This window comes from Bombina bombina, chromosome 6 (genome assembly GCF_027579735.1).
Source record: "Bombina bombina isolate aBomBom1 chromosome 6, aBomBom1.pri, whole genome shotgun sequence".
Lineage (NCBI taxonomy): Eukaryota > Metazoa > Chordata > Amphibia > Anura > Bombinatoridae > Bombina > Bombina bombina.
In genome coordinates this window covers 778,561,454-778,575,287 of record NC_069504.1, presented here as the reverse complement: position 1 = coordinate 778,575,287, position 13,834 = coordinate 778,561,454, and the positions used below count along the sequence as shown (strand labels likewise).

General features: G+C 39.9%; 1 protein-coding gene across 2 annotated transcripts in view; it reads left to right on the top strand.

Annotated features, from left to right (window-relative positions):
• Positions 1 to 13,834, top strand: part of TACC1 (transforming acidic coiled-coil containing protein 1) — a 280,191-nt gene that overhangs the window by 131,257 nt on the left and 135,100 nt on the right. For both annotated transcript variants that reach the window (XM_053718086.1, XM_053718085.1), the window contains exon 5: positions 1,958 to 2,126. In XM_053718086.1, the coding sequence (XP_053574061.1) occupies positions 1,958 to 2,126 (169 nt within the window). The remainder of the gene's footprint in view (positions 1 to 1,957; positions 2,127 to 13,834) is intronic.

Genomic DNA, 13,834 nt, shown 5'->3' with positions numbered 1-13,834 from the left:
TCTCATTCCCAATAGGAAGTTGCAAGAGGACACCCACAGCAGAGCTGTCTATATAGCTCCTCCCCTAACTGCCATATCCAGTCATTCTCTTGCAACTCTCAACAAGCATGGAGGTAGTAAGAGAGAAAGTGGTGAAATGTAGCTGTTATTTTGCTTCAATCTAATTTCTCTGAGACTGACTGCCTGGAGATTGAACGCTTGATGTTATCAAAGCGTGGCTTCTCAGAGTTCCATATTTGTACTTGTATAACAGTATACAATGACACCTTATATAATAAACAGTACAGAGAAAACCTGGTAGAGAGCACTCTGCACTATAATAATACTCTCTCAGGCACTTGTACAATCTCCCAATGTAGTAAGTTTGACAAGCCCCAAGAAATAAGTGAAGCCCTAAAGCACCCCCCTGGCAGCTCCTGTATGGTTACTCTCCCCCTTCCTGGGACTGGCAGGCACTAAAAATCTGGTTAGAATCTTAAAGATCAGGCCCCAACTGTTGCAGGTGAAATCTTGTAACAGAGGCTCCAGATAGCTGAGAAAAAAAGCCTGGGAACAAAATGGGGGCAGTGCTACCATCCAGAGAAATGCCAGTGACTTGGCAATAATAAAAAAAACAAAAAACAAAAACACTTTTGAATGTTTAAAAGTAAAATAAAGTTTACTAAGCATAATAACCTTATAGACCCTGATAAAATATGTTCCCCAGCCTAACCGGAACCGCATAGAACTGCATCATTCATGAAGCCGGTTTTCTTAAAGGGCTATATAAACAATTTTGTAAAGTGCTCCAAAACTTATCCTAACAGCTGCCAGAAGGTTAGAAAGGGTCAGAGGCTTCCCTAATAGTGTTCCCAATGCTAGTAGAACTGTTAGGGGCAGGAAGTGGAGAAAAAAATGTCATGAGGGGTGCAGGATAAGTCTCCTGGATATGCTATACCTGTTTCAGAGTACCTATAAATAGCCGCTGTGTGAAGGCACATACCTTACGCAGCACCCCTCCACGGGCATGTCATCTATGTCAATGTAGTTGCAGCAGTATCCAGTAGAGAGCCCAGTGCAGGTATAGAGTACTGCAGAGGATTGCAATAGGATATTCCAGAGTCCTTCTGGAGAAAGCTAGGGATGATTTCCCGCAATGACTTTGGGTAGTTATGGCTGAAGTCCCTGTATCATTCATCTTCAGTGAAGGGTCTTTTCTATCTTCTTTGTAAATGATACTCCCCAGGGACTGGGGCTCCTAATTTGTAATTCATAAGCAAGTAGCTCGAAAAATCTCTATTCTCAACCATCTACTACAAGGCTAAGAACAAAACTAGAGAGAGATAGGAGGGTATTAAAGCTCTTGTATGGTGGGTTCTTGACTTTCTCTTAGTGGTGGGAAATATATCCCATATGTTATGGAGAACTGTGGGCCATCATCATTTTATGAATTAAATGGATTTGAAAGATTTTTACCCTCCCAAAACTGTAATTGTCTTTCTATGTTTACTGTCCCTTTGTTTCAGAAGTATCTAAATTTGTAAATCTTTTAAAAATTATCCAGAAACTCACTCACTTCCTTGAACTATATATTTTTGACCAATCTGTATTGCTTTCCTGTACCAAACTGTTTGCATCCTTCTCAGAATTAAAAATAGCACTAATATACCCTGTCATAGAATAAATACAGTCTTAATAAACACAGAGCAAATGTGTTAAGACATGCCTATTTATTAGACAACATGCACAAATTAATTGTTAGCCACCTCTGTAACCAGGCTGGCACAAGTGTAGAATGCATATCTCCGTTCTGTTACGTGAACCACAAAAAAACTATCGTTTTTGTGTCTTATAAAAATCTTAGTCATTTTATTTCTTTAAAACATTGAAATTTTGAAAGCTTATTTTATAATATATATCTTTTAATTGGTTTATTTATATATGTATTTATTTATTTATTTTAAATTTGTCCATACAGCAAGAGGATGCTCCTTCTAGAATTGAGAATATGGAGGGCCATGCCACAGATGAGGAGAAACTGGCCTCTGTTCCAGCTCCCAAAACTGTTGTTTCTGGTTTAAAAGTTCAGTCTGAAGGAGAGCAAGATGTATTTGACTGCAATAATGGATCATTATCAAGTAAAGACGGTAAGGAGATACTATACCAATTTACATTGTCATTAGTGTATGCATCTTTATTTTAATATAGGTTTCCATGTACATACTAATGTTGACAGCAAGGGGTGTGAATGCATTTTATGATAACGAGTGGTGTGAAGGACTTAGTCTAATAACACACAATATAAATACTTATTTATGCAATAGAGCATTTTACTATTGCACTTGCTTGCACAAAAACTGTGTTTCACCTACTAGGAAGTTGGCTATTAAAGGGATATAGTGTACTCTAAAATTGTTTTTCCATTAATGTGTTTCATATGACTTGTTATACCAGCTGCAGCAAATAAAATATGAGAAATTGATTTTTTATTTTTGTATGTGAACTGGTTGAGCTTGCTGGAAAATCAGACATTATTTTATCACTTTCTTTACACACACATGCTTTGTATTATCTGTATACCAAAACCCTATACTTAGGGCCTGATATTCAAAACCTTGTCGGCATGGAGAGAAATCACGCAAAATCTTTGTAATTACTGTATTGTAATGTAGGTGACAATTGTGAGGTGGGGAGGGAAGAGAGCTGTTTGAGGGGGTTAGGGAGGGATCAGGGGGTGGGATGTGTCAGGTGGGAGACTGAGCTCTACATTAAAGCTTCCTAATTAACCCCTTCACTGCTGGGCATAATACAAGTGTGGTGTGTAGCAGCATTTAGCAGCCTTCTAATTACTAAAAAGTAATGCCAAAGCTGGGGGGGGGGGGGGATCCCAGAGAAGCATTTCCAACCATTTGTGCCATAATTGCACAAGCTGTTTGTAAATAATTTCAGTGAGAAACCTAACGTTTGTGAAAAAGTGAACTATTATATATATTTTTTTTTTTTAAAAAAAAAAAGATTTTTTATTTATTTCCAAAGTTTTAACAGTAACAGAGAAGGACACGCAGGCCCCATATTCACACAAGAATTACAATCATAGATGTACAGTGGTGAGTCGGACCATAGGTCCCAATAAATAAAAAAAAAAAAAAAAAAACTAGAAAAGAGAGAGCATGAAACAGGATGGTCGCCACTTGTAGAGATGAGCACTAGCGCAAGCAGGAGACCATAGAGTGACCAATACATCACAACGCACGTCTTGAAGCCAGAATATGATCATGAAGGAGAGGGGGGGGGGAAGGCATGAATGTGGAGGGGGGTAAAGAAGGTGGGGTGTAAGCTATCTAATGGTGGACGGACAAAAAGTTTTGGGTCGTGACAGGTGGGCTCCAGGAAGTGTCATATGTATCTTTCCAGTCAGCCCATACCAGTTCGAACAAGTCTGATTTGTTTAAGTCAAAGTATATGGTCTTTTCCATGTTGTAAAGAAAGGCCATGGTTTTCACTATCTCGTTCCACGAGGGAGGGGAGTCTTTTTTCCAGGACCTGGCTAAATTAGTTTTAATAGCGGCTAGCAGGTAAATACTGAAGATACTTTGGTGTTTGGGCAAGTCGTGTAAGCCTAGGTGTAATAGTGCAGTGGCCGGGCCAGATGGAACTCTGATTCCAAAGTCAGTAAGGGTGCGGAGCCCTTGAGCCCATAGAAGGTGTATTTTAGGGCAATCCCACCAGATGTGGAGCATGGTGCCCTGTAGACCACAATTCCTCTAGCGGAGAGGAGAAAATTCTGGGTACATCTTAGACAACCGAGAGGGGACCAGGTACAAGTGAGAGACTACTTTGTAGTAGGTTTCAAACATCGTAATACAATGAAGGGTTTTCTTTGTCAAAAGACTAGCCCTTTGCTAAGAATCTACAGAGATTTGGGAGTGCAACAGAGTGTCCCATCTCAACAGATGTGGGGCAATTTCAAGCGGAACAGAACCGTCAAGTAATCTATAATGAGTCGATAAAGGTCTGACTAGCCTGCGTCCCGCCTTCCAGATTGACTCCCACGGGGTGGGTTGTTGAGAGGTGGTGGGGAGAAAACCATTTGTGAAGCGCTATTGGAAATTTTCACACCCAAATGAGTGACCTGCTCGTGCGACCATTTGAAATTAAAGCTTTCCTTTAGATTTTGAATATAATTGTGAGAGTAACTCCACCAGTATATTTCTGTCTTTTGGACATTCAATTTATAGAATGCGAGGTCCCCAAAGGTCTATTTTTTTTTTATTTGATCATATTTGGCGGTAAAATGGTGGCATGAAATATACCAAAATGGTCCTAGATCAATACTTTGGGTTGTTTTCTAAAAAAAATATATAGATGTGAAGGGTTATTCAGGGATTCCTGACAGATATCAGTGTTACAATGTAACTATCGCTAATTTTGAAAATAAAAATGATTGGGAAATAGCAAAGTGCTACTTGTACTTATTGCCATATAACTTACAAAAAAGCAAAGAACTTTTAAACATTGGGTATTTCTAAACTCAGGACAAAATTTAGAAACTATTTAGCATGGGTGTTTTTGGTGGTTGTAGATGTGTAACAGATTTTGGGGGTCAAAGTTAGAAAAATTGTGTTTTTTTCTTTTTTTCATCATATTTTATAAAGATATTTATAGTAAATTATAAGATATGATGAAAATAATGGTATCTTTAGAAAGTCCATTTAATGGTGAGAAAAACGGTATATAATATGTGTGGGTACAGTAAATGAGTACAAGGAAAATTACAGCTAAACACAAACACCACAAAAATGTAAAAATAGCCCTGGTCTGAACGGTAAGAAAATTGAAAAATTGTCTGGTCACTAAGGGGTTAAATACAGTATAATTGCATAATCAACAAGTGCATAATAAAAAAACGGTGTAATTGCACTTACTCTGACTTTCAAATGAGTAGTAGACTTTTTTTTTTCTTCTATTTCCCTGCCACTTGTGTTATGTGACAGCCATCATCTAATCAGACTTCTATATGTATACACTTTCACACAAATCTGTAGAATCTGATGCCTATAAAACAAAACAATTTCAAAATGGAAGTAATTTGTAAACCTTTTTTTTTTTTTTTCTCTATTTGAATGATGAAATTTAAATTTTGAACTTGGTATCCCTTTAACTATGGTATTGATTATTTTTTTAAAAATGGTGAATGTCAAGTCTAAGAATGAAAATACAATCTGTCTTTGATATCTGAAGTTTAAAAGTTTTGCATGCTAAGATGTAATTATTAGATACTCCTATAATTTTATATATATATATATATATATATATATATATATATATATATATAGTGTGACAAAAGGAAAAAAAAACTTGCACTCACTGGTCTTTTAATCAAACAAACGTTTTACTGTGGAAAGTGTAACGTTTCGTGGACAAAGTATCCCCTTCCTCATACTTTGTCCCCGAAACGTTACACTTTTCACAATAAAAAGTTTGTTTGATTGAAAGACCAGTCCTTTTCTCTCTCTCTCTCTCTCTCTCTCTCTCTCTCTCTATCTATCTATCTATCTATCTATCTATCTATCTATATATCTATATATCTATATTACAGGTATAGGATTGAGGTAGGCAAGTATAGCTTATAGTATATTTGTATCTGACAATAGATGCCTTACTTCTTGGTGTTTTTTATTACACCATTTTAATCTGTAGTTGGTTGTCTTTATTTTATTCTACACTATTATTAGTAACAAAAGCACTTTACAATAATATGTAACTTAGACACCATGTACATTGTACATTATTTAATCAATAGAATGCTACTATATAAATACTACTTATTAAACATTTAAATCCATAAACATCTAAAACAAATCAAATCAGACAGCGTGTTATTAAGTTTCTATTGCTCTTATACATTCAATGTGAACCATATGGTTTAATCTTCACTGCTGTATTATGACTTCAGTTTCACAGCTATAGTTGACCAATTCTGGACTCATGGGACATTCTGCCCCTTGCCTTCTTGGAGTTGGTAGAAACCATTTAAGTGCATACTACATATGCTCCACCCCTTCCTGCAAGTGTGAACACGGTTTCATCCTATTTGAAGTAAGGTGCCGTCCAGTCATCCTGAAGATTGCGATCACTAGTACAACTAAGTCACTACTGGAAGGGTCAGAGTACACTCTAGCCTCAAGGCTCTGTGCCCCCTTTTATAAGGTCTTGCAGAAAACCTTACATACCCCAGAATATTCCCTTTAGTGCGCTGATAATAATAGAGCCATGTCTGATACTGCGTCACAATTTGCAGAACATGAGGACGGAGAGCTTCATTCTGTGGGTGACGGATCTGATCCAAGTAAACTGGATTCAGACATTTAAAATTTTAAATTTAAGCTTGAGAACCTCAGTGTATTGCTAGGGGAGGTATTAGCGGCTCTGAATGATTGTAACACGGTTGCAATTCCAGAGAAAATATGTAGGCTGGATAAATATTTTGCAGTACTGACGTGTACTGACGTTTTTCCTATACCTAAAAGGCTTACAGAAATTGTTAACAAGGAGTGGGATAGACCCGGTGTGCCTTTTTCACCCCCTCCTATATTTAGAAAAATGTTTCCAATAGACGCCACCACACGGGACTTATGGCAGACGGTCCCTAAGGTGGAGGGAGCAGTTTCTACTCTGGCTAAGCGCACCACTATCCCGGTGGAGCATAGCTGTGCTTTTTCAGATCCAATGGATAAAAGGTTAGAGGGTTACCTTAAGAAAATGTTTGTTCAACAAGGTTTTATATTACAACCCCTTGCATGCATTGCGCCTGTCACGGCTGCGGCGGCATTCTGGTTTGAGTCTCTGGAAGAGACCATTAGCTCAGCTACATTGGATGAGATTACAGACAAGCTTAGAGTCCTTAAGCTAGCTAATTCATTTATTTCCGATGCCGTAGTACACTTAACTAAACTTACGGCTAAGAATTCCGGATTCGCCATTCAAGCGTGCAGAGCGCTGTGGCTTAAATCCTGGTCAGCCGATGTGACTTCTAAATCTAAATTGCTTAACATACCTTTCAAAGGGCAGACATTATTCGGGCCCGGTTTGAAAGAAATTATCGCTGACATTACTGGAGGTAAGGGCCATGCCCTGCCTCAAGACAGAGCCAAACCAAGGGCTAGACAGTCTAATTTTCGTGCCTTTCGTAACTTCAAGGCAGGAGCAGCATCAACTTCCTCAGCTCCAAAACAGGAAGGAACTGTTGCTCGCTACAGACAGGGCTGGAAACCTAACCAGTCCTGGAACAAGGGCAAGCAGGCCAGAAAGCCTGCTGCTGCCCCTAAGACAGCATGAAGTGAGGGCCCCCGATCCGGAAACGGATCTAGTGGGGGGCAGACTTTCTCTCTTCGCCCAGGTTTGGGCAAGAGATGTTCAGGATCCCTGGGCGTTAGAGATCATATCTCAGGGATATCTTCTGGACTTCAAAGCTTCTCCTCCAAAAGGGAGATTTCATCTTTCAAGGTTGTCAGCAAACCAGATAAAGAAAGAGGCGTTTCTACGCTGTGTACAAGACCTTTTACTAATGGGAGTGATCCACCCAGTTCCGCGGTCGGAACACGGACAAGGGTTTTACTCAAATCTGTTTGTGGTTCCCAAAAAAGAGGGAACCTTCAGACCAATCTTGGACTTAAAAATCCTAAACAAATTCCTAAGAGTTCCATCGTTCAAAATGGAAACTATTCGGACAATCTTACCTATGATCCAAAAGGGTCAGTACATGACCACTGTGGATTTAAAAGATGCCTACCTTCACATACCGATTCACAAGGATCATTATCGGTACCTAAGGTTTGCCTTCCTAAACAGGCATTACCAGTTTGTAGCTCTTCCCTTCGGGTTAGCCACGGCTCCAAGAATCTTCACGAAGGTTCTGGGCTCTCTTCTGGCGGTACTAAGACCGCGAGGAATTTCGGTAGCTCCATACCTAGACGACATTCTGATACAAGCGTCAAGTTTCCAGACTGCCAAGTCTCATACAGAGTTGGTTCTGGCATTTCTAAGGTCGCATGGGTGGAAGGTGAACGTAGAAAAGAGTTCTCTATTGCCACTCACAAGAGTTCCCTTCTTGGGGACTCTTATAGATTCTGTAGAAATGAAAATTTACCTGACAGAAGACAGGTTAACAAAACTTCTAAATGCTTGCCGTGTCCTTCATTCCATTCAACACCCGTCAGTGGCTCAATGCATGGAAGTAATCGGCTTAATGGTAGCGGCAATGGACATAGTACCTTTTGCACGCCTGCATCTCAGACCACTACAATTGTGCATGCTAAGTCAGTGGAATGGGGATTACTCAGATTTGTCCCCTATGCTGAATCTGGATCAAGAGACCAGAGATTCTCTTCTATGGTGGCTTTCTCTGCCACATCTGTCCAGGGGGATGCCCTTCAGCAGGCCAAATTGGACGATTGTAACAACAGACGCCAGCCTACTAGGTTGGGGCGCTGTCTGGAATTCCCTGAAAGCTCAGGGATCATGGACTCAGGAGGAGAGTCTCCTTCCAATAAACATTCTGGAATTAAGAGCAGTTCTCAATGCTCTTCTGGCTTGGCCTCAGTTAGCAACTCTGAGGTTCATGAGGTTTCAGTCGGACAACATCATGACTGTGGCTTACATCAACCATCAAGGAGGAACAAGGAGTTCCCTAGCGATGATGGAAGTCTCAAAGATAATTCGCTGGGCAGAGTCTCACTCTTGCCACCTGTCAGCGATCCACATCCCAGGCGTGGAGAACTGGGAGGCGGATTTCCTAAGTCGCCAGACTTTTCATCCGGGGGAGTGGGAACTTCACCCGGAGGTATTTGCCCAACTGCTTCGGCGTTGGGGCAAACCAGATCTGGATCTCATGGCGTCTCGCCAGAACGCCAAGCTTCCTTGTTACGGATCCAGGTCCAGGGACCCGGGAGCGGTTCTGATAGATGCTCTGACAGCACCTTGGGTCTTCAACATGGCTTATGTGTTTCCACCCTTCCCGATGCTTCCTCGACTGATTGCCAGGATCAAACAGGAGAGAGCATCGGTGATTCTAATAGCGCCTGCGTGGCCACGCAGGACCTGGTATGCAGATCTAGTGGACATGTCGTCCTGTCCACCATGGTCTCTGCCTCTGAGACAGGACCTTCTGGTTCAGGGTCCTTTCAAACATCCAAATCTAATTTCTCTGAGGCTGACTGCATGGAGATTGAACGCTTGATTCTATCAAAGCGTGGGTTCTCGGAGTCAGTGATTGATACCTTAATACAGGCTAGGAAACCTGTTACCAGGAAAATTTACCATAAAATATGGCGTAAATACTTGCATTGGTGCGAATCCAAGAGTTACTCATGGAGTAAGGTTAGGATTCCTAGGATATTGTCTTTTCTACAAGAAGGTTTAGAAAAGGGTTTATCTGCTAGTTCGTTAAAGGGACAGATCTCAGCTCTGTCCATCCTTTTACACAAGCGTCTGTCAGAAGTTCCAGACGTTCAGGCTTTTTGTCAGGCTTTGGCCAGGATTAAGCCTCTGTTTAAAACTGTTGCTCCGCCATGGAGCTTAAACTTAGTTCTTAACGTTTTACAGGGTGTTCCGTTTGAACCCCTTCATTCCATTGATATCAAGCTGTTATCTTGGAAAGTTCTGTTCTTAATGGCTATTTCCTCGGCTCGAAGAGTCTCTGAGTTATCGGCCTTACATTGTGATTCTCCTTATCTGATTTTTCATTCAGACAAGGTAGTTCTGCGTACTAAACCTGGGTTCTTACCTAAGGTAGTCACTAACAGGAATATCAATCAAGAGATTGTTGTTCCTTCATTGTGCCCTAACCCTTCCTCAAAGAAGGAACGACTTCTGCACAATCTGGACGTTGTCCGTGCCCTGAAATTTTATTTGCAGGCAACTAAAGATTTTCGACAAACTTCTTCCCTGTTTGTCGTTTATTCTGGACAAAGGAGAGGTCAAAAGGCTTCGGCTACCTCTCTCTCCTTCTGGCTTCGTAGCATAATACGTTTAGCCTATGAGACTGCTGGACAGCAGCCTCCTGAAAGAATTACAGCTCATTCTACCAGAGCTGTGGCTTCCACTTGGGCCTTTAAAAATGAGGCCTCTGTTGAACAGATTTGCAAGGCTGCAACTTGGTCTTCACTTCACACCTTTTCAAAATTTTACAAATTTGACACTTTTGCTTCTTCGGAGGCTGTTTTTGGGAGAAAGGTTCTTCAGGCAGTGGTTCCTTCCGTGTAAAGGTCCTGCCTGTCCCTCCCGTCATCCGTGTACTTTTAGCTTTGGTATTGGTATCCCATAAGTAATGGATGACCCGTGGACTGACTACACTTAACAGGAGAAAACATAATTTATGCTTACCTGATAAATTCCTTTCTCCTGTAGTGTAGTCAGTCCACGGCCCGCCCTGTTTTTACGGCAGGTCTAAATTTTAAATTAAACTCCAGTCACCACTGCACCCTATAGTTTCTCCTTTCTCGTTTGGTTTCGGTCGAATGACTGGGTATGACGTAGAGGGGAGGAGCTATATAGCAGCTCTGCTTGGGTGATCCTCTTGCACTTCCTGTTAGGGAGGAGATATAATCCCATAAGTAATGGATGACCCGTGGACTGACTACACTACAGGAGAAAGGAATTTATCAGGTAAGCATAAATTATGTTTTTTTAAAATTTCATCTTATTAAAGAAAACATAAAAAATGTAATCAATAGAATGCTACTATATAAAGACTACTTATTAAACATTTTAATCCATACACAACTAAAACAAATCATATCAGACAGATTGTTATTAAAGGGACAGTCTAGCCCTAAATAAACTTTCATGATTCAGATAAGGAGTGTAATTTGAAACAACTTTCCAATCTACTTGTATCACCAATTTTGCTTTGTTCTCTTGGTATTCATAGTTGAAAGCTTAAACCTAGGAGGTTCATATGCTAATTTCTTAGACCTTGGAGACGGCCTCTTATCTGAAAGCATTTTAAGTTTTTCACCACTAGAGGGTGTTGGCTCATGTGTGTCATATAGATAACACTGTGCTCATGCACGTGGAGTTAGCTGGGAGTCAGCACTGATTGGATAAAATGCAAGTCTGTTAAAATAACTGAAATAAGGGGGCAGTTTGTAGAGGCTTAGAATACAAGGTAATCAAAGAGGTTAAAAAAATGTATTAATATACATATATAACAATATATGTATATAACATATAACAATGTTGGTTATGCAAAATTAGGGAATTGGTAATAATGGGAGTATCTATCTTTTAAAACAATAAAAATTCTGGTGTAGACTGTCCCTTTAAGTTTCTATTGCCCTTATACATTCAATGTGAACCATATGGTTTAATACACTGTTGTATTATTACAACAGCTATAGTTGACAAATTCTGGACTCGTGGGAGATTCTGCCCCTTGCCTTCTTGGAGTTGGTGGAAACCATTTAAGAAATAATTTAAGTGCACACTCCACCCCTTTCTGCAAGTGTGAACACGGTTCCTCCTATTTAAAGTAAGGTGCCGTCCAGTCATCCTGAAGATTGCGATCACTAGTACAACTAAATCACTACTGGAAGGGTCAGGATTTCAGAGAGGCCTGAATAAGACACAGGGGCATATTTGTCAAGGGCCATACGGAGCTTGATGCCCTGTGTTTCTGGCGAGCCAGAAACACAAGTTATGAAGCAGCGGTCTAAAGACCGCTGCTCCATAAACTGTCCGCCTGCTCAGGGGGCGGCATTGCACAAGCAGTTCACAAGAACTGCTGGTGCAATAATAAATGCCGAGAGCGTATGCTGTCACCATTTATCGATGTGCAGCGGACATGATCCGCAATATCAAATCATGTCTTTTTCGCACAGTGTTATATCGGCCCGAATATTTAACATTGCTTTTAACAATTTGTAATAGAAACATTATGTTTATAATGTTTATATATAAATTATTTGTATTAATTACTGAAATCGTATTTAGAATGTAATCAATTGAGAAAATGTCAATTATAAAAATGCAATAAATTTGTCTTCCTTAATACCCTCAATCTATCCTCTCCTTTTCTATTTTCCTAAATTTTCGATTAACCATGATTATATATTATATTATTTTTGAAGGTGTTTCAATTTCCAAAGATGTAGCATTCTTCCCACCAACCTAAATATAGATTGGCCATAAGAGGGAGCAAATGTTACCCTCATTTGCAGTCCCACAGCTTTGGTGATAGATCTCAAACTAAAAAATAACATTTCTCCTGTTAAGTGTAGTCAGTCCACGGGTCATCCATTACTTATGGGATTATATCTCCTCCCTAACAGGAAGTGCAAGAGGATCACCCAAGCAGAGCTGCTATATAGCTCCTCCCCTCTACGTCATACCCAGTCATTCTCTTGCACCTAATAGATAGGACGTGTGAGAGGACTGTGGTTATTAAAACTAGTTTTTATTTCTTCAATCAAAAGTTTGTTATTTTAAACAACACCGGAGTGTGTTGTTTTTTCTCAGGCAGCATTAGAAGAAGAATCTACCTGAGTTTGTGTATGATCTTAGCGGTCGTAACTAAGATCCATTTGCTGTTCTCGGCCATTCTGAGGAGTGAGGTAACTTCAGAACAGGGGACAGCGGGCAGAGTTCACCTGCAAGGAGGTATGTTGCAGTATATTATTTTCTAAGGAATGGAATTGACTGAGAAAATACTGCTAATACCGATGTAATGTAAGTGCAGCCTTAAATGCAGTAGTAGCGACTGGTATAAGGCTGATATGTATGTATGTTTACACTGAGGTATTTCTGGGGAATGGAACTTCACTAAGAAAATACTGTATACATTTAACTTGTATTTGAGCCCCCACTGCAGTGAAAGCGACTAGCAGCAGGCTTATTAATAACATTTCATAATTTTATTTTTAAAACGTTTACTGGCATGTTAATCGTTTTTTTCTGAGGTACTTGGTGATAAAACTTTTTGGGCATTATTTTTCCACATGGCTGTCGTTTATTTATGAATAAATCAGTTTACTGAGCTTCCCCACTGTTGTAATATGAGTGGGAGGGGCCTATTTTGGCGCTTTATTGCGCAGTAAAAATTCAGTCACAGTCTTCCTATTTCTTCCTCCATGATCCAGGACGTCTCTACAGAGCCCAGGGGTCTCCAAAACTAGTTTTGAGGGAGGTAATCACTCACAGCAGACCTGTGAGACTGTGCTTTTGACTGTGATAAAAACGTTTATATTAATTTGTTATCCGTTTTTGGGTACTAAGGGGTTAATCATCCATTTGCTGGTGGGTGCAATCATTTGCTAACTTAATGCATTTACTGTGAAAATTTGGTTGCTATAACTAATTTGGTTCATTGTAGGGATGCACCGAAATTTCGGCCGCAGAAAGTTTCGGCCGAAAATACAATTTTTTGTTATTTCGGTTTTCGGTTTTTTTGCCTTTTATTTTCGGCAAAATTATTGTGTAGCATATTTTAAATTTGATGCCAGCCTAGAGCTGCTGTTTGAGTTCATTACTTGACTTACTGTTTTGCATATAATAATAGTTTTCTAGGACTATACTTTATTTTGATAATTGGTAACAAAACAAAAACGGTTAAATCTGATTCTGTTACACAGAACTAAATATAGAATAATACTAGTGATGCACCAAAATTTGGGCTGCCGAAAATGTGCAATTCCAATTTCGGCCCAAAGAGGACCAAAATGGCTAAAAATGTACAGCCCTCCCATGTTCTATTGAGTTACATGTCTATCCTTAGCATAAGGTGAGCAGCACAGCACTGGCATGGCACACAGAGCACACACATAAGTACCATTACATGATGATATGTGAAACCAGCAGA